Here is a 21737-nt window from a genome sequence, read left to right as displayed (position 1 = left end):
TGGAAATTTGCCTTTAGCCAGTGGGTGGTTAATTGCTGGAACAAACTTCCATCTGTAGTTGTGGAAGTTGATAGGTTGAATAAATTTAAGGAGGAACTGGACAGGCATTTGGAGGGAATGGTGTGATTTTTTTTTTTTTTTTGGCTGATGCTACATAAGCTCATACACTTGCTTTCTTGCATCACATGCCACTACTACTACTACTACTACTACTATCTTCTTCTGGTCAGTCTCAAACCATGCGAGATTCCTTTGGAAAACTCTGGCACATAGTGCTGATGATGCATCTGGCTCGAAAACTGGAGTGGCTAGAGTCTTAACAAGATGAGAGTGAGCATTTGGCTTCAAGAGGCCACATGTGCCATCTGTGGTTTTGGGGGTCTAGCTAATTATTGTCCTTTGCCAATATATACATGTTCTATTTGACAAATTATATTTCTCCACCATATGTTGCTTTCCCTGTCTAGCACAGTAGATATACATTCCAGAAAAATTGCTGCATAAATGAAAATGTGTTAAACAATTACTTTTCAATAAGAATATATATAATAATAAGACACACAACTAACTTAAGCCTATTCATGTATAATGTCATACAAAGCTGCTACTAAAATTTTTCATCTCCAGTTCAGCTGCTCAAGTATTATTTTGTGATAACTGTATGCATAGAACTTCACAGGGATCGTAAAATTTACTTAATGTTAAAAATAAAGAATAACTGTAAAGAAAAAAAAAAAAAAAGTTAACTAACCAAGAAAGAAGATATTACTGGATGGTGTGTGAGAGTTGGCCTCATTGCTTTGCTGGATACATGTATGCATATTACATCAGTTTGTTCTACTGGAGGCATCTTGTAATTGGTGCTGACAATAAACTTTTCAAAAAAAAAAAACAAAAACAGGTAGTTCCCGACTTTGAGTTAATTCATTCTAGTGCGTGCTTGTAAAGCAGGAATTTATTTCCCATAGACACAATGTTAAAAATAGGGGTTACGTTCTCAACAATGAAATTAGTTAACTAATTAGTTTTGTTTAAACAATAATCGATTTATCCAGAGAAATGAAAACGTAGCCTGTAAATTCAAGCAAATTATAATAATAAAGAAATTATTTATGACTTACAAATGTTAAAGAATGTTTATTCTTCATCATCATAGGCTAAATGCACACTCCTCGATCACTCATTATTGGCTCGGCACTCTGTTTGTTGCACAAGGAGTAGTCTTCTTCAGAAATGCTTCAAGAGGCATTTGTTTCCAAGATAATCTTCTCTTTTCTTTATAAATTTCATAGTATGAATCAGAACTGCAACGCTCAATACATTCTACATTGATATCAATATTACACACACACATGACAGAGGAATGAAAATTCCCGTGATCACGACATACGGTCGAAAAGCGTTGTCAGATTCAGGAAGGAAAATCATTTTGAAAATTTTCGTTAAATTTTTAAATTAATTTTCACATTGCATTAAATTGATTTTTAATTGTGTTAATTTGATTTTAATTGTGTTAAATTGGCTTTTTATTTATTTTTACTGTAATGTAAGTTTTTCGTTTAGTTTCTGGAGGGTATCATACGGAAGTGTTCTACGTACTATATTGAGGTAAACCCCTCTTATTATTTTACAAATATTTATAAATTTCAATAACATGCATAAGCATTTTTTAATGGCATGCACACGGTTTGTTACGCCACACAAAACGACTCTGCGCAAACAGTGTCGCAACTGACACAGTTTGCGCAGAGCAAAATGTTTACGAGCTTAAAAAAAAAAAAAAAAAAAAAAGGAACGAAGAGAAGATTCTGAAAATTTGTTTTTTATATGATTGAAGGTTTCAGTAAAGGGGAAACATATTTCCTTGTAATAATGTAAAAAACCGCATAATTTCAGCTATCAGTATTTTCGCAAATACACTAACATGGAGCTTACTACCCGTTTATAATTGCTTGCAGTACACAGATAAGTCCAATAAACTGGAAAGTGCAAATTGTTTTTATTGTTTTATAGTCGTGACCTCCAGAAATGTGCTTTAGGAAAATATCACAAAGCCGTTCAAAATAGGTTCTTATAACAGAACATATAATTACGATGAAAGTGTAGTGCATTTTAATAATTTGAATTGATAACTAATACAGTTTACACTATAAAAATGACCTTTTAGACAGTTATATAGTGAAAATTTCAACTTCCGAGGCTGTGGAACGAATTACCAAAAAAACAACAACGTGTTATTGGGTTCACATTACGATATTTTCACAATACAATGGTGTCTCTGGAACAGATTAATATCGTAAAACGGGATACGCTGTATAGTATAGCTGTGTGTGTGTGTGTGTGTGTGTGTGTGTGTGTGTGTGTGGTTTGAAATAAGGTATTTATGAATGTTTAACATTCATTTTTTGCAATTAATGTCCATATTTTCGATTTTGTTGATACTTGGGGAAAAAAAAAAAAAAAAAAAAAACTCGTAAAACCGGAACTGCCTGTATATCTACTGCTAGAAGTTCAGTACTGTACTTTGCAGAGTACAGTCAGTCCTCGTATAGCACGATAGTTGTGTTCCTAGAAACCCTCGTGCAATGCAAAACCGTGCAATACAAACAACAGGGCCTATGGGAAAAATAGGGTTAGGTGCCGACCACCCAAGATTGAACACACATTTGTAGCCAAAACATTACCAAACACAATAAATAATCGTAATAAAATACGTAAGTATTTTATTACGACTATTACATAATAAAATATTGCTAATGCTTTTGCTTCTATCGTAAGCAAACTTGTTTTTTTGTTTGATTTTCTATCCAAACAGATGACAGCCGTTCCATCTCTTCCAATTCTTTCTGTTTTAATCTAATGGATTTTAATTACACTTTAAGTTGTTTTTATTTTCTCTGCATTCTTTGTAATTCTCGGCGTTGCCTCATTTAGGTCTGTAGCAGAGGTGGATTTAACGGCAGGCGCACCGGGCCCTGACTTCTGAAAGGCCCACGCAAAACCCCAACAAATTAGTTGAACATATTAGTTCAAAACTTTGTGATTATTATTATGCTATTATTAATTAAATTATACATATATTATATTCAAATTTTATTGGAAATAAAACATTAATAGTAGATAATATTTTTTATTTATTTAAAAAAATGGTTAACATGTATTTTTATTTTCCCTGTCTCTCTCTTTTTTTTAAAGGGCCCAATATTTTCTTCTGTGCCCGGGGGCTCAACTGACCTTAATCCGCTCCTGGTCTGTAGCACATGCAATATCACACGATCTTTCATTTTGCTCGAAGCATTTCACAATTTCATATTTTTTCTCTATCGACAGAGGCAGACTGGCCATAAGCCTTACCAGGGAAACCCTGGTGAGGCGGAGGCCAGTGTGATTTTGGCCATAAACCATAATATGAGGCCACTATAAATTTTCATGGGGAAGAATTTTTGACCCAGTCCGCCTCTGTTTATCGATATTGCTTTTCTTTTTCTCTCTGAATCTGCAGTGTCTTCACCAGGACACCTCCTTTTCACACCTTTGAAGTATTTTACTCAATTTTAGGGAATAAAGCACAATTACAAAATGAGGAGGCACGCTTGATACACAAACTAAGCTGCGTGCGTGTAGCAACTGAATAAACAACACCCTAAATAGAAATACACTATTAACACCTCACATTTTACTAAAGCACATTTCTGGGGGTTACTACCATAAAACAATAAAACCAATTTCCATTTGCGTTTCTGCTAGTGGAATCTGTTATAAACTGGTAGTAAACTCGATCTAATTGCATTTGCGATTATACCGATAGCTGGAATTTTGTTGCTTTTTACGTTATTATGGTGAAATGTGTTTCCCCTTCACTGATATAAAAAACATAAATACATTTTCAGAATCTTCTCTTCATTCCTATCGTGTTGTGTTCGGTTGAGGTGATTCCGCGTTCGACTGCCATTTCTTGTAAACACAAAGGCGAATCGTGCATAAGCGAATTCGGTTCACACTATATAAGATATCGTTCCCCTATTTATAAATGATGTATGATCGAATTCGTGTACTGTAAACACGTGTTATACGAGGACTGACTGTACTAGACTTCTCTCTATAAATTTTCCTGTAACGTTCAAGCAATTTATCTGAGGTCCTTACAAACATGCAAACTCTCATTTAGTAAGGGATCTCTCTCTCTCTCTCTCTCTCTCTCTCTCTCTCTCTCTCTCTCTCTCTCTCTCTCTCTCTCTCTCTCTCTAATAATTGACTGTGCTTCATCAATTAAAGCGAAAACCCATCCTAGTTTCTTTGTTCTGCTTTCATGAGTGAGCTGTCTGTTAGTGTTTTTTTCCCCTTTCCAAGTAAGTTTTCATCTAAGAGAGTTTCACTACGTGAATTTAATAGCTGCATCAATCTTCCACAACCTCATTGAAGCCCACATCTTGTAAAATTTTAACAATGACTGCTATTAAAGCTGTTTGTTCAATGAAGCTTTGGCAATCATGCTTTCCAGCCACATTATCTGTGGCTGGAAAGCACAGATAATGTGGCTATTTTTGCTACCACATTTGTTAGCAAAAAAAAAAATGTGTTTGCTAACAACTTTTCTGGGCATTTGGATTAGCTGTTTCCATCTAGTATATCCCCAAATCTAAGGCACTGAACTATCTTAGAGGATCTTACTAGACCCTATAAATTTTTATGGATCACAAATGGAGATTAATGTGCAATTTCCTGGTGCAAGTATGACAAGGTATGTTGGCATTTTTGGTGGGTCCACATCTATCTTCTGTCTTTATTGCCTTAGTGTTTTCTGAATCATCTGTATATTGGTTAAATGTGACCTTCCCTTGAACCCCTGTAGTTAGCAATTTTACTACTCCTACAGGTTTTTTATTGTTTATTTTTTTTACTACTTGTTTGGCCCTGAGAGTGTCACTTTCTTCTCTCAGGTTTATAGGCTCAACATGCGATAGCAAGGGTATTAGATCAGTAACGTTACAATAAGAGATAAAAAAAGGAAGGCGTTTTGTTTCTGGGCCTTTGCTTTGTGAAAAGCTGTTTTATTAAAATAAAACGCAATTAAAGATAACAGCTAAGTAAACTGGTATATTACTAAAGAGCTGTATAAAATTACTAGGGAATGCTAGGTCATTAATAAATTGCTTGGTACCTGAGGCCCCAACTGTCTGACTTAGGCTTCAAAACTCAAATGTGAAGAATTTCTGTGGAATCAAAAATTTAATTGAATCTAAAATTTGATAAAGCTGAATCAGGTAACATATAAGTAGCAGTAGAAAATATTATTGCATCAAAAAAAAAAAAAAAAAAAAAAAAACACAGTAATGCTGAATTTTATTTATCAATTAATTTTTTTAAAATTAGTATGTTTGCATTCACACAATTTCAAAATTCAGCAAGTCTCGCAGCTGCAAAAAAAAAACAAAAAAAAAACACACAACTCACCCCGGTTGCAAAATCACCGATGAAAGGTGTATTCATTTATTTGAAAATATTAAATTAAAACTGATATTAGTAACTTTCAATCAATTTGTGAATAATGAAGTAATTTCTAAAGTGAGCTTAACCTCAAGTACTATAGCCAAGTGGTCAGGAGCGGGAGTGCAGTAGCACACGCTCTTTGAGTAGACCGGGATTCAAGCCCCTGACTGCTGAATACGGTCGATCTGCCAAACCGCACTGGACCAGCGTGGCAGATTATGATCCATTTCCCTCAGCATGAATTGTTGAGGAGGCCTCCATCCTGCGGTGGGTTGATAATGGCTGCACTTTACTTTTTTTTACTAGTACAGGAACTCCTTGACTTACATAAGGGTTGCGTTCTGCAGAATACTATGTAAGTCGGAATCTCCTCCATGCTTGTGCAGCACTCGCAACTGTGCTCATTGAACTGATTGAATCAAAAAAGAAATGTTCAATGAACATGTAAATAGAATTATTTATTGTATTTATTCAATTTATCTCATACACAGGACAAATTACAAGAGAGAGTGCAATTTAAAAATTTTCAAAATTATAAAATTACAAAAAAAGAGAGGAGACAGGCATAACATCAGTAAGTTTTACCTCTTGAGCACTGTTGCCAGAATTGACATCTTCAGCTGATAACTATTGCGCTGCGGAGGTTGAGGGCTGTGGAGATTTAGAAGGGGTCGGCCGCTCAACCTTACGGAAGAACATATTAATGGATGACTGGACAGTGGTTTTTTTCTTTTCATCGTAGATTTCTTTGTACCAAGCAAGCATATCATTCACCTGCCTGTTAATTTTTAAGAACCATTCGCTGTCAGGATCCATCTTCTCAAACCTCACCATTGCCGAAGCAATTTCATGAAATGTCTCGGCCCCTCCTCCTTTAGTTGTTGATCTTGAGTTTCGCCGGCATTTTCTTCTTTCACTATCACTACATGCAAGACAATAAGTTCTTTGTTAGATAATTCCTTCTCTTCTTCCTCTATTAATTCCTCCACGTCTTTGGCACCAATCTCCAACTGAATGAGCTCTGCAACCGTTACAATCTTATCTGTAACCTTTTCAAATGATTCTTCTTTTTCAAATCTTTTGAAGGCTTTCACATGCCATGGGCATATTGTCTCCCATGTGCCATTTAAATGTTTGGTAATTTCTGTCCAGGCCTTATTAATGTTTAAGATGGCGTGGTAAATATTGTAAGATTTCCAAAAGTCTCCTAACGTAAAATTTTTCTCATCATCTACTGCAGACAATGCCTGAGCAAATGTTGTGTGTAAATAGTATGCTTTTAAATTCAAAACAACACCCTGATCCATAGGTTGGATGAGTGAAGTCATGTTTGGCGGTAGAAATATGACTCTCACGTTCGAATTGAAATCATCTAGATGCATAGGATGTCCAGGAGCATTATCTAATAGAAGCAAAATTTTGAAAGGAATGTCGTTGATTTTACAATATTTTTCAACCTCGGGAATGAAGCAGCATTTAAACTAATCCTCAAAGAGAGATATTGTTATCACCCACTGCATTAGCCCCAAGCAAGAGAGTGGCCCTATCTTTTGAAGCCTTGAAACCTGGCATTGTCTTTTCCTCTTTGGCAATGTATGTTCGATCTGGCATTTTTTTTACAATACAGAGCAGTCTCATCAATGTTAAAAATTTGCTGCATTGAATATCCGCCTTCATCAATAATTTTTTCCAACACATCACAAAATTTATCTGCTGCTGCAGAATCAGCACTGGTGACTACACAGCAGATTTTAACGTTGTGAAAACCAGTGCGATGTTTGAACCTATAAAAACCACCCATTGCTTGCCAGGAACTTGGTTTCGGGTTCGCCGTACTTATCCTTAATATCTTGATAAATACTTATTGCCTTTGCTTGAATGGTCATTAGAATCAGGGGCATTCGCTTCTGGATCTGATTTTACATCCATATTATTAACAGTTGTTCCATCTTCGATATAGCACCTGAACGCTGGTTTGTGATCACTGTTGATCTTAAGTGTGATGATCCTTTGACATGTTCTTTTATACACGCAATGTCCTTTAAAATAGTATTCACTGTTGAAGCAGCGAGACCTAATTCCCTTGCAATAGATAACAAACTTTGTCCTGCTTTGTACTTCTTAATCATTTTCATCTTCGTCTCTAAATCAATTTTGTTTCATTTCCTGGCACTACCACCACTTGCACTTTTTGTTGGCCGCTTTCCCTTCATCACCGTAATATGTAAATAGGAATGAAGAGAAGTTTCGGAAAATTTGTTTTTTATATGATTGAAGATTTCAGTGAAAGGGAACACATTTCACCATAATAGCGTAAAAACCCACACAATTGCAGTTATTGGTATTATCGCAAATGCAATAAGATAAGAGAAAAGCTCAATAAACCGAAAAGTGCATATCGTTTTTTGGTTGTGACCTCCAGAAACGTCCTTTATAAAAATATCACAAAGGTGTTGATTCTTATAAATGGGAACATATGATAATGATGAAAGAGTAGTGCAATTTCCATTATAAATATGACTTTTTAGAGAGATAAATAGCTTAGTAATACACCGAAATTGTCAGTGAGCAAAATACAGCGAAAAAAATCGTTATTGGGTTCACAATACCTCCATTTATTCCTATGGGATGCACAACACGTTTCCACAATTTTTTTAAGTTTGCACCGGCTGGAAAAAAAAAAAAAAAAAACTTACATAAAGTCGAATTTCCATAAGTCGGGGAGTTCCTGTATTAGATAAGGACATCATAATCCCATTGAATAAGACTATTGTTAGACCACACTTGGAATACTCTGTTCAGGTATGAAGACTGCACCTAAAGAAAGACACTGTTCTTCTCGAAAGGGTCCAGAGACGGGTAACTCGCTTGGTGAGATTGGCAAAAGGGCATCCATATGAGGAAAGACTTTGAATATGTAGGTTGCAGAGCTTGGAAACTAGGCACCCTAGATGAGACTTGATTGAGGCGTTTAAGGCTCTGAGGGGCATAAGCAAAATGAATGAGGATGAAGTTTTCACAGTTATAAATGATTCTAGAACTAGGAGCCATAATTTCAAGTATGGGGAGTGGGGGCAGATGTTTAGACTGGATCGCAGGAAGTTTTATTTTAGCCAGAAAGTTATAAATTATTGGAATAAGTTACCTGCATGGGTGGTAGAGGCTGAGTTTGGGGAAATTCAAAGGTCAGTTGGATAATTAATTACCTACGGGAGGAGGGGTTATTGTTATTGTTATTTGGTTTTTAGGGGCATTAGCAACTAAGGCCATATTGCTCCATGAATATGCAGTGGTCATTTCCTGATCTTTCCGCATCCTCCGTATTTGGTGGTGACGGGCTCGAACCCCGGTCTAATCAAGAAGCGTGTGCTGCGCACTGCTGCTCCTTCCCACCTGGCTACGGAGGCGCCGCGGGAGGAGGGGAACGCTTAGGTTGTCCATTTCCTTTTCTTTTATTTATTAATTATTTAAAAACATTTTTTCCTTCTTATTATTTTATTTATTTATTATTATTAAAAATAAAAAATTTTTTTTTGGCTGGTGCAGCATAAGGCATAGGCTTCCTTCCTTGCATCACATGTGGCCATTGTTAACACAAATAAGTAATGGCCATATGGTGCAAGGAAGCCCAAGGCTCATGCTAAAGAATGTTGCTGTCTCACTGGAGGAAACAATGTGTTACCAAGACAGCAACACAGAAAAATAACAAAGAAAAACATTCATTTTTCAAATTAAAAATGTGTCTAATGGTTTACGTCACAGTACTTGCAGCACACAATAATAAATAAATATATTATTTATTTATAATTTTTTTTTAAACAAAGGCTTACATACATGTTGTCCTTACCTGCTTCAGAAACACAGCTTGTTGAGCTGCAATCTGGTTTTGCAGATTTGTTATACGTTGCTTGGTCTGTGTTATCTGAACATTTATCTGATGAGGAGGTGCACCAGGAACTGTTAATCCAGTTTTATTTACTTGCTGAGACTGCAACTGCTGATGCTGCTGAAGACCCTGAAGTAACTTGATCTGCTGTAATAAGTGGAACAGCAGTTGTAATGACTGGGGTGCCAGGGGCTGGTTCAAGATCTGAAAATTTCATTAAACTTATGGATTAGGAAAGCAAGTTACCAATCCACAAAACTTATACAATGTACTGACATTTCTGAGCTTTACAATTTATTAATAATTAAAATATTTTACTTAATATAAATATATAAAATTCTTTAAAATGATCACAGCAATGACACTCATGTGTCTGTATGGTGTACTACAGATATGACCATTAATAAATTGGCTGCTACATCACAGGAACTATTACTTATACGCTAATAAACAATTAATGACATGTACAAGCATTTTTAATTCAGAGAATAACTGAAATATTTTCATCTTCTTGTAGTGCTTACAACCTTCAGAGGAATGATGGAAAGTGGAGCAAATGGTGTGAAATGCTGGTGGCTAAACTTATAGGAAGAGAGAAAAAAAAAAAACCAGTCAAGGTACATTCCATATGGTCTAGGCCGGGGGTCCAACACAGCCTTCAAGTGTTATGCATCCCCTGATTTTAAAACTAGCAAGTTGCAAAAAAATAGTGTGACTTTTGAAAATATCCATTTTAAATAATCTAATCAATTTTTTCTATATTGCTTTTTCACATTCTATGAATCTTCCTCAGTATTTAACACTATTATTATAACATATAATAGGAATGTTATTAGCACTGTGTAGTAACTGGTGGAATTTTGTATTTCCTATATATATATATATAAAAAAAAAAAAAATTAAATACAAATGTATATAACAAAAATTTCTATTTTGAAAAATGCATAACAAATTGGGCTTGGGAAGCAGGTTGTAGGCCACCCACGAGAGGAAAATGCTAACCTTGTGAGATCTCACACAAGCTTGAAATTTCCTGATTTCATAGAATTTCTGATAGTGTTTGTTCAATTTTATGAAGCTTTCATATGATTCCAAATCTCTACATTGTTTCATAAGCATTTTTAATATCAAAAGTTTATATATACACTGATGAGCCAAAACATTATGACCAGCGAGTTGTTATGCAACTCGAAGTAACTGCAGAACTACGGCACATGCGCGGGTTGGGACATGGTATGATACCGAGCTCCGTTAATCAGTGTTACTCTTGTTCTACAGATGGGAAAGGCAGAGGACTTAAGTGAGTCTGACAAAGGCCAAATTGTAATGGCAAGACGACTGGGTCAGAGCATATCCAAAATGTCACAGCTGGTGGGGTGCTCGTAGTCAGCTATGGTTAGTACCGACCGAAAGCGGTCCGAGGAGGGGGAACCCATGAACCGCTGGTGAGGCATTGGATGACGACGGCTCATCGATGCTCGAGGTGAGTGGTGAAGGCTCTCCCAGATGGTACATGGCAACAGAAGGGCAACTGTGGTGCAACTCGCTGGTAATTGGAATGCTGGTGACGGGAGTAATGTATCACAACACACACATTGAACCGTGCTGAAAATGGGGCTGTGTAACGCAGGTCACTGAGTATCCACGGTTCACTGGCGACAGAGCCTATAATGGGCACGCAAGCATCGAAACTGGATCTTGAGTGATTGGAAGAAGTCGTCTGGTACATGTGCATTGTTTACCTGGGGAAGTGAGGGCATCTGGATGCACCGTGGGATGAAAACAAGCCAGTGGCAGCAGTGTCATGTTTTGGGCGATGTTCTGCTGGGACACCCTTGATCCAGTCATCCACGTTCTGGGCTCTCTGACGTCTACCATCTGTCCAAACATCATTGCTGACCAGGTACACCCTTTCTGGCAACGTTCTTCCCCTCTGGTGGTGCCATCTTTCAGCAGAATAATGTGCCATGGCACACCGCCCGGATTGTTCGAGACTGGTTCGATCCCAGGTATTGCCCTGGCCTCCAAATTCCCCAGACATCAATCCCATCGAGCATCTGTGGTTTGTGTTGGAACAGCAACTCCAATCTGTGGCATCTCAACCACGGATCTTATAGGAGTTATCCCAGGTATTGCCCTGGCCTCCAAATTCCCCAGACATCAATCCCATCGAGCATCTGTGGTTTGTGTTGGAACAGCAACTCCAATCTGTGGCATCTCAACCAAGGATCTTACAGGAGTTAAAAGATCTGCTGGTTACGGGTTGGTACCAGATACCACACAACACATTTAGAAATCTTGTAGTGTCCATGCCTCGCTTGGTATGAGCTGTGTTGGCTGCACAGGGAGGACCAAATCATATTAGGCAGGTGGTCATAATGTTTTGGCTCATTGGTGTGTATATATATATATATATATATATATATATATATATATATATATATATATATACATACATACATACATATATATATATATATATATATATATATATACACACACACACAAAGGGTACTAGGAAAGTTTTGCAATACAGCTTTGTTTATTTAATTTTTTCAAAGTAATTTCCTCTACATTCAATACACCTCTCTATCCTCCAAAACCAATCTTTAAACCAGTTCTGCCAAGTTTCACTAGGGAGTAAAGCACACTCATTGTCCCAAGCCCGTAGAAGGTCCTCATCACTGGAAAACCGCCTCCCTTTTAGCTTCATTTTCACATGCGGGAACAGTGCAAAGTCGCAGGGAGCAAGGTCTGAACTGTAGGGAGAGTGCTCGAGAAGTTTCAGTCCTGTCGTGGTCAAACATTCGGTGCAGGCTTTGGCGCGGTGAGCTGGAGCATTTTCGTGATGGAGGTACCAGGTGTCCATTCTTGACTTTGGCCGCAGGTTCTTCATAGATCCAATGACTTTAGGCAGGCATTGTTCAGTATACCACTTAGCTGTGACTGTCTTCTGCGTGTCCAAAACGACATGTTCCACAATTCCACTCGATTTGAAAAATACAGCTATCATTTTCTTCTTTACAGATCAGGATTTTCTGACAATTACGGGTGTGTCGTCATCATCAAAGACCCAAACTTTGTTTTGAGCCTTGGTCGGCAGATTGTAATAGTACAGCCAAGTCTCGTCACCTGTCACGATGTTGTTCACATAACGAGATTGTCCCTTATCAAACTTTTTTAACATCTCCCGGCACCAAGTCACAAGTCGTGTCATCTGCTCTTCAGTCAGTTGATGCGGCACCCAGAGAGAACAAAGTTTCTTCACGTGCAAATGATCTTGCAGAATCGAACGAACTGTTGGTGCATTTAGGCCCAAAGTATCCTCTATCTGTTGGTAGGTCACTCGCCTGTTTTCGTCAAGCATTTTCCTCACAGCAGTAACGTTTTCCTCCGTAACTGACGTTCGTGGCCTTCCCGGCCTCTCAGAATCCTCCAGAGTGAAATTTCCCCTTTGGAATTCTCTATACCACCTGAATATCGTTGTACGATGTGGACAATCATCATCTAGTGCAAGAGTCATTTCTTCTAAGCACTGGTCTATGGTTAAACCACGCACTAAATTATACCGCAAAACTGTCCTTATCTCATTTCGTGACCACGATGCCATCGCAAGCACTTTACACTCTCACTACTAATGAATAACTGAGCCCATCGACTTGGCGCGGCGGCTACTATGCACGTATGAACATGTCTCAACATGCAGCAACAAGCAGCCTCCTGTGATTCATTGTTGCATCATATTGCAAAACTTTCCCAGTACCCTTTGTATATATATAGCGCATTAAACATTTTATGCATTTCTTAATTAAGTTGATTTCTGTAATTAATAAAAGTGAAAAGTAAAAATAAAAATAAAAAATAATTAACTGCCAACTAGTTAACTAATAATATTTAAAAGTAATTCTCTTCTCTCACTTTATTGCAGACAGACACATCAGATTATAACATGCAATCAACATTTCTGTAATATACTTTATAATTTCCTCCAACTCTGCTTGCACCTTCATGGTGGTGTAACTATTAGTAACCATGAGCTTACCCCACTCCCAAGAGCAAGTTATGAAACACTACACCTAGTATACTGGAAGTGACTACCTAGGTGTGAACCAACATAAGCAAGGGTTAAGGTGTGGTGTGGTGTTCACACCACACGGAGGAACATGCCACTTCTGTGTCACAAGGCAATATAAGGTACTAGATGAATTGGTTTGTTTGTTATTTGGTTTTTAGGAGCATTAGCAACTAAGGCCATATTGCTCCGGGGATATGCGGTGGTTATTCCCTGACCTTTCCGCATCCTCCATATTTAGTGGTCACGGGCTCGAACCCCAGTCTAATCAAGAAGCGTGTGCTATGCACTGCTGCTCCTGCCCACCTGGCTACGGAGGAGCCATTATCAATTGGTTTAATATCACCATTTTGCTTATTGAAGGCTTGAAGTGGCAAAACCTACCAGAGCAAAGCTCTGGAAACTCCCATTTCTTCCATCATGGTGAGATTCAATGTTCCTTACATTTTGGGTGTACAGCTCTTTAATGGTATTCACAGACTAGCCATTAGATAGTCCTTGACAAAGAAGAAAAGTTTGTTTGATGAGTTTGAATTGAAGTTATGAAATTATGATTGATGTATTTTGATGTTATGATGGCCATCATGGTGAGATTCAATGTTCCTTACCTTTTGGGCGTACAGCTCTTTAATGGTATTCACAGTCTGGCCATTAGATAGTCCTTGACAAAGAAGAAAAGTTGGTTTCATGAGTTTGAATTGAAGTTGGACCGTAAAAGGATGTTGACTGGTTGTGGCATGTGTTCAGACTGCTTTGGAAAAAAGAGTGGAAATTATAGAAGCCAATTCAGAAGAACAGTGCCCATAGACACAGAACATTTATGCAACGGAGTGGAGAGACTTTAGAGAGGAGTCATTAATTAACCTAACTGCCCTCTTTTGAATAGAATCTAGAAGCTGAGAGGTTTTGGGGACATTGCCTCGATGTGGGAATATTCCATGGTAGGGCAGATTTGTGATTTGTACAGAGTTTGGAAGAAAAGTTATGCTGAGAGTGAAAGAGAGAACCCAGTTTTTTATTTGTAATGTGCTAATGCCAAGAGAGATTAGAATTCAGGATAATCCCCAATAGAGATATATATCATCTTGCATAAAAATCAAAGTGTTACCGAAGATAAACATAGGAGTAGAAGAATCCTTTTTGCAAGATATACGACAGGATTGACTTTAAGGATTAAAATCAACTAAGTTATCTTTGCTCAACTGGAGAATTACTTAGAGATCAGAATTTAAGGAATTGATAGTAGATATTCGAGAAGTTGAATCTGATTGAGCAGAGCAAGATTTTTCAAACTGGAAAGTGTAATGTAATGCGGCAGGCAAAACTATGGATAGGATTTCTGGTCAATGGAAGTCAGTCATTAACACGTTGACTGCCAAGCTAGTTTAAGAAAAAAAATTCCCCTGGGCCAAAAAATATTTAGTAAATAATTTGATTAGTAATTCTGAAATAACTATTGCAATGTCAGTGTTATGCAGTTTTTTTGCTTAAAATATCAAGAGCTTTTTTTTGTGTTGCATATGTGTAGCGACGTGGCCCAGTAGGTTACTTTATTTCTTGAGATGCCGTGTCGGCCACATACGTGTGATGCTATTAAGGAACATATGAAGGTAGTTTGTGATTAGTTTATTGCACGCTGCAATAAAACTAATTGCAATAAAATAAACTCTCAAACGTTGCAATAAGTTTGTCAGTATTGTTAGAGATTTTGTGAAAACAAGTTCATTAGCACACTGTATTATTCCCATTATTATTGTGTTGTTTTTCTCTGCAAGTTTGTACAGGTGTGTTGTTAAAAAAAAAAAAAAAAAAAAAAAATATCTAAACAGCAATGGCTAAAAGAAAATTACTAAAAGAAGAGAGTTCCTCTTCTTTTAGTAATTTTCTTTTTCGACTCTTGATGATTTGGTAAAAGATCCTGACTGGGATATTTCTTCAAATGAAGGAGATACTGAAATACTGGAAAATATTGAAGAAGTGCTTCAAGACTGGATGGAAGAAGAAAACATGGATGAGCAATTTGAAAATACTGAAGAACCTGAGATTGAAGCGACTGAAACAAATGACGCTACTGAATGGACTTAATACGGAGGACGCCAAAAAAGATTTGATTTTACAGGCAAATCGGAACTGCAAATAGACATATCAAGAAACATTACTCACCTTGAGGCATTTTCATTATTTTTTGATGAAGTACCTTACTGTAACGGAAACAAACAGATATGCTGAACAGAAAATTCAGAGTACCCGAGCTTCGCAGCAGAGTCATCTAAAAAAGTGGGTTTTAACAACTGCTGATGAGATGAGAAAATTTTTCAGGCTTCTTATGTGGATGGACTAGTAAGGTTGGGCAGTATTGCATCTTACTGGTCAACCAAACCTATCTATAAAAATAATTTAGTAACAAAAGTTATGTCTTGCAACAGATTTGAATTGTTGTTGTGCCTCATTCACTTTTCAGACAATGAAACCACTATTCCAGGGGATAGGCTGAGTAAGATACAACATCTGATAGATGTTTTGCAGATGAAATATCAGAAAATATTTTCCCCCGGAAAAGATGTCATCATTGACGAAACTCTTATTCCTTGGAGAGGCAGGCTGATATTCTGACAGTATATTCCAAATAAAGTGCACAGGTATGGAATCAAGCTGTTCAGGATATGTTCCACTGAAGGATATACCTGTCGAGCAAGATCTATTCAGGTAAATCTGAAAATTATATAAAATGCAGGTTTAGCGGCAAAGGTCTGCGAAGAGTTATCGCAAGGACTTCTAAATGAAGGTCACATGTACGTAGACAACTAGCTACCATCTGGCGTTATCATTTCTTCATAAAAAAAAAAAAAAAAAACCATGTTGTTGGTACATTATGAGAGAATATAAAGGGGAGATGATTGCCAAGGAAGAAAAAAATGGAATTATTGTTCTAAAGTGGGGGGATGCTCAAAATGCGAGACTATTAACAACAAAGCATGCCCCAGAAATGGATGATGGACCCTCCACCAGTAAAGGAAGATGGAAAGAAGCAAACAAAAACCGCTTCCTATTCTAGCTTATAATAAGGGAAAGGCAGGCACTGTCTGTCAGATCAAATGGGTTCTTATGCCACAACACTAAGAAAGGGGGTAAAGTGGTACCGGAAATTAGCGATAGAATATATACTCGGAATATCGGTTGTCAATTTGTACGTGGTATATATGAGTGCTAACAAATAAAAATAAAGAAAAAAATAAAAATAAGAAGCTTTCAGGTAGAGGTAGTTACGGTTTTGCTAAATATAGAACAGAAAAAGAAACTTGAAAAGCCAAAATGTGGTAACACTCATATACTAACAACAAAAATCGATGCAAACAACAAGAAAGTCAGAAGGATGTGTGTTTTTTGTTACGCAAAATTGAAAGAGTCGGAAGGAAGATCAGTTGTTAGCAGAAAGGGGAAAAGAGTTTCGACGTATTGCCCAGACGGTATTCTTCAGCCTTTCATATGTTTGGAGTGTTTTGGACAACATCACAAATCAAAATAAATATAATTACAATTATATGATTTGTAATTATAAAATTTTTAAATAATGACCAGTTACTCGCTTATTTTTTCTCATAGCGGCATGCAAATTTCATCACATGTAACACGGAGGCCACACTTTTCAAAAATATAGTAAATTTTCAACAATCATCAGCACTATAAAGCCGACACGGCTCCCACTGAAACAGTGGGTGTCGGCAATGTATTTCCGACGCGGAGCCTGAAAAACGTAACGGTGTCAGACATATACAGCCGATGCGGCAGTCAATGTTTTAATATACAAGAGGAAAAGAGTGGGAGAAAGAAATGAACCTTGAGGAACACCAGCGTTAGTGAAGAAGTTAGAAGACAGAGAGCTATCTACCATCACCCGCAGTGAGTGGTCAGAGAGAAAACAGTTGACAAGCCATAAGGTAGACACTTATTTAGAAGATCTTTATACCAAACATGATGGAAAGCCTTTGAAATGTCAAGGGCAACTGCTTGAGTTTCACCAAATGTTTCCATTGAATTTGTCCTTGTCCGTTTGTCCAAGATGGATAACACAAGCTAAAATATCACCAGTGGATTGACACTGATGGAATCAATACTGGCGATGGTTGATCAGATGGAAGGTTTCTAGACAGTTTAAGAGTTGGCGGTTAATTGATTTCCCCATTACATTAGAAAGAGTAGAAGTAAGTGCAATGGAACTTTAGGAACTGGCTTGATATGAGCAAATTCCCAAACAGAAGGAAAAACACCTTTGAAATAAGAAAATGAAGAAAGGTGACACGAAACAGGATAACTTCAGGAGCATGGGTTTTGAGAACAGGTGGCGAGATACCATCAGGACCTGGAGCTTTCTTAAGATATAAGTCTGGTCAAAATTCTTCAGACATCCCTTTGACCACAGGAGGCACTGAATGGAGTGTACTGAGAATGGTGGGGGGGGGGGTTGCACGAGTTGGAAGAAAAAGAAGATACTAGCAGGTCAGCTTTATCTTTGGCTGAAGTGGCCATAGAACTATCTGGTTTTGACAGAGATGGGCAAAAGTTGCAGCCAATAGCTTTGGCAAGAGACCAGAATGCCTGAATACAATTTGAACAAGAAGCAAGTTTTCTACTCTTAGCTTCTTCAAAATCTAATTTGGAATGATTAATGGATCCTTTACAATTGTTGCAAACTTTGGTGGAGGCAGAAAACAAACCTGGAAAATTGGATACAAACCAATTATAATACGCAACATTCTTCTCTTGAACAGCCTTTGCACATTTATTGGAAAACCAGTTTAGATAAAGAACGAGATTTTAAGATGGAATGTGAAATAAATGAATAATGTGAAATTATTCTGCCGTCCCTAGAAGAATAATTTCACTGATATGATATGAGCAAATGCTGACATCAGAAGATGTTGAAACAGTAATCTGACCAAGGAAAAGAAAACAAATCTCGCAGATCATCCCATTTTGCATTCTTGTAATGCCAAACAACACTAGGTTGAGAATGGCCACAAGAGAAAGGCTCTATTGGAGAAGAGACCATTACCAATTTGTGATCTGAGGTACCCAGAGGACCACTCACCTAAACTGTATACTTAGAAGAGTTGTGGAGAAAAAAAAAAAAAAAAAAAAAGAGAGAGAGAAAAAAAGCAAAAAGCATTTTGGCTGCATGGTTAGGATTGTCTGGTATTCTGGAAGGTAAATGAACAATCTGTGCAAAGTCATTAGTTATTGAAAAAGTCTTGCTATCTTGACAAGTCGGGGTCCATGTGACTATAAAATGGAGGCCAGCTGGAGTTTTGAACATTAAAATCATCAAGGAAAATTACCTCACTGATAGGAAAGTTGGACCAGAGTAAGTCAAAGAGCTCCAAGTGATTTGTGGAGAAGGGAAAACGATAGAGGAGATTCCTAATGACTAAGTCTCTGACAGAGAATTTCAGAATGGACATAGGCACAAGTACCACCTTTGAAGCTAAAGGAATCATACAGCAAATAATTCGGACAACTCAGATGAGCAGTGGTTGAATCAACCGATAACTGAGATTCTGTCAGAAAAAGTATGGGGAGTTTGGCAAACTGCAGGTAGAAACGGACACCATTGGGATTAGAACTGACTACGTACATTTGTGAAATGAACGAGGAAGTGTTTGGGACGTTTAGATATTTTTGCAGAGAAGTTTGTTTTATTGGTTTGACAATTCTTGATGTATGCAGTGGAAAGAAAAGGTGGAGGGGAGAAGTATGCTCTAGGAAGTAATGAAATTTTTGGAAATGGTGTACACGTGGTAAGAATATACTTAAGTGAATGTCCATAAAGCACAGAACTACGAATTAGAAATTCACTAATGAATGTTCAGTGCAGATACACAATATTGAAATGGCATTGATTTAATTGTATCTCGAATTGAGACTACCATCACAATCACAGCAACTCATTGTGAAGGTTATTTATTTATTTTTGGTAGTTGTTGGTGCATCGGCTTCTGTGGCCATAGTGCACCTCCCAAGGTTTTTGCAGTACTTTGATCCAAGCCTGAGGCGGGATTCGAACCCGCGACCTTTGGGTTGCCAGGCAGGCACTTTACCCCACGTGGCTAGCCCGGTCGGCCATTGTGAAGGTAGTCACAATATGAGATACAATTAAATTGATGCCAATTCAACTACTTTTGAGTTCACTATGAACAAAATATTGTGTACCTACATGGTAAAAATATACCCAGCTTCTTGACATAACGTGGCTTCAACAATGCTCCCATGCAAATACACTGCTTGGACTCTCTCCAGTTAAGGAGCTAATAAGTTCTGCTGTTGCAGAATTTAACAAATACAGATTCTATTCTACGTAGTGTCTTTATGGCAAACTATTATAAGAGATTTGATGATCAAGTTTGAAAATTTATTTATTTATTATATATATATATTTTTAAATTTATTTTTATTAATTTGTAAAGTACCATATCTTTTGTATTTGCCATGTTTAAATGGAAAGTACAAATATTTTAATCCTTTTCAGTTCAATGACACAACCACTGTGACCAGCAGCATTTTTTTTTTTTTTTTACCAACTTGTTGTAAATCAACAATATTGTGTTGTGAGAGATTCATAGTTTAGCAATACCATATTCAATTGTCACTATCATGCAGAGTTCATAGTTGCTTGCTCCAAAACTAATTTATTTTCATGTATTCCATGTATATCCATATTACACATTTTATGATTAACATGACCTTAGAGTGTAAGTAGCTTTGGTCAAATATTGTAAATAAAAATGAAATGACATAATCCTAGTAGATATTGGAAAGGCGCAAGGAAAACCTTCTCCAATGATATTGAAGTTCTTTGCCTTTCTACTAGAAAAATCTAATTTCTCTTATGTGTTTAACAAAGAGATAACACTCTGCTTAATTAGTTAAAACTTAAATGATATGCAATTCAGGCTATGGTTTTATAATGCAAAAGGATGATGAAAAAGCAGTTTCACAAGTCGCCGACTGCTTTGACAGGTAGTTCAGTCACACTTTGAGTTATGTGAAAATATGTCACATTTGTGTAACTGCTATGATCAATAACTGAAAGTTCTTCCAAGTGAATTAATAACACAGAGTTGGTGAGGTTTTGATCTTAAAATGTATCCCATTTTTTTCCAATGATTATTACAATTTCTATCAGCGCACACACACACGTGGATTCAAGTGTCCGGCTTTTCTGGACACATTTTTTCCCCAACAATGATTATTACAATTTCTATCAACACACACACACACACACACACACACACACACACACACACACACACACACACACACACACACACACACACACACACACACACACACACCTGTGGATTCAAGTGTCCGGCTTGTACTGCCATCTGTATCTGATATACTAAGTGCCGAAGCTGTGCTGGTGATGGGAAGTTTTGCTGACTGATGCGTCCGGATTGGGCATTAAAGGAATTCTGCATTAAGTTGTTCTGAAAGAAAAATAAAATCATGTTATCTATAGACAAAAAATCAGATATGCTCACAAAAGATTGGTATAAAGTTAATTTTCAAACCCATAAATTATATGCAGAGGAAACATAGAAAACACAACATAGAAAACTTTTATTCAATCTTCAGTGACTTTTGTGTCATCTGAAAGCCTTTTTACTTCTCCTGAATCTGGAGTGGGATCAAACCCACCCAAATGTATCTTTCCCTATCAATTCTCTCCAAATGACTCAATATTTCTGTTTTTTTTTTTTTTTTTTTATTCGATTTACTGTGGATTAAAACATTTTATTTTGTTTAGCTGGCAACTAATACATGCCACACAATCATTTTTTGCACTCCTCTCCTGTGGAATCCATTATGAGAGAGAGACTTACTCTTCCAAATCCTACAAAATTCTACCTCAAGAAAGACAACAAAATGGATGTTACAGCTACCAAAAATAAATAATACCATAAATCAGTCACATAATATGTCGTGATAGACATTAGGTGGTAAGGGATTATCAAAAAATGGTAAACTGTATGTTAACTTGGAATAACACTGAGGGATGAGCTTTTTTGTATTTATTTTATACTGTATTTATCTGGAGTTGTTGAAAAAGAAAAACTTACGATATACCAATGAGTTGCATATTGAATTTTTAGTAATGTTAAAATCCCACTTTCATTTTCCCTACAAGCTTTATCTTTTGGTAAAAATGCAACAAGATTGCAAAAAAAAATGGTAGACAAACTTACACTATTCAACATGTTTCTGGGCTGTTGGTGAGGAAAACTGACAAAA

General features: G+C 37.0%; 1 protein-coding gene across 3 annotated transcripts in view; it reads right to left on the bottom strand.

Moving 5' to 3' along the window:
• The window catches only part of LOC150086501 (protein Gawky-like), a 382156-nt gene that overhangs the window by 86988 nt on the left and 273431 nt on the right, over nt 1-21737 (bottom strand). For all 3 annotated transcript variants that reach the window (XM_090372606.1, XM_090372605.1, XM_090372604.1), the window contains exons 11-12: nt 20798-20932; nt 9338-9580 (exon numbers count right to left, since the gene is read on the bottom strand). In XM_090372606.1, the coding sequence (XP_090228732.1) occupies nt 9338-9580; nt 20798-20932 (378 nt within the window). The remainder of the gene's footprint in view (nt 1-9337; nt 9581-20797; nt 20933-21737) is intronic.

This window comes from Mastigoproctus giganteus, chromosome 4 (genome assembly GCF_048544385.1).
Source record: "Mastigoproctus giganteus isolate SK-2022 chromosome 4, ASM4854438v1, whole genome shotgun sequence".
Lineage (NCBI taxonomy): Eukaryota > Metazoa > Arthropoda > Arachnida > Uropygi > Thelyphonidae > Mastigoproctus > Mastigoproctus giganteus.
The sequence above is the reverse complement of the archived record's forward strand: the minus strand, read 5'-3'. Positions and strand labels throughout refer to the sequence as shown.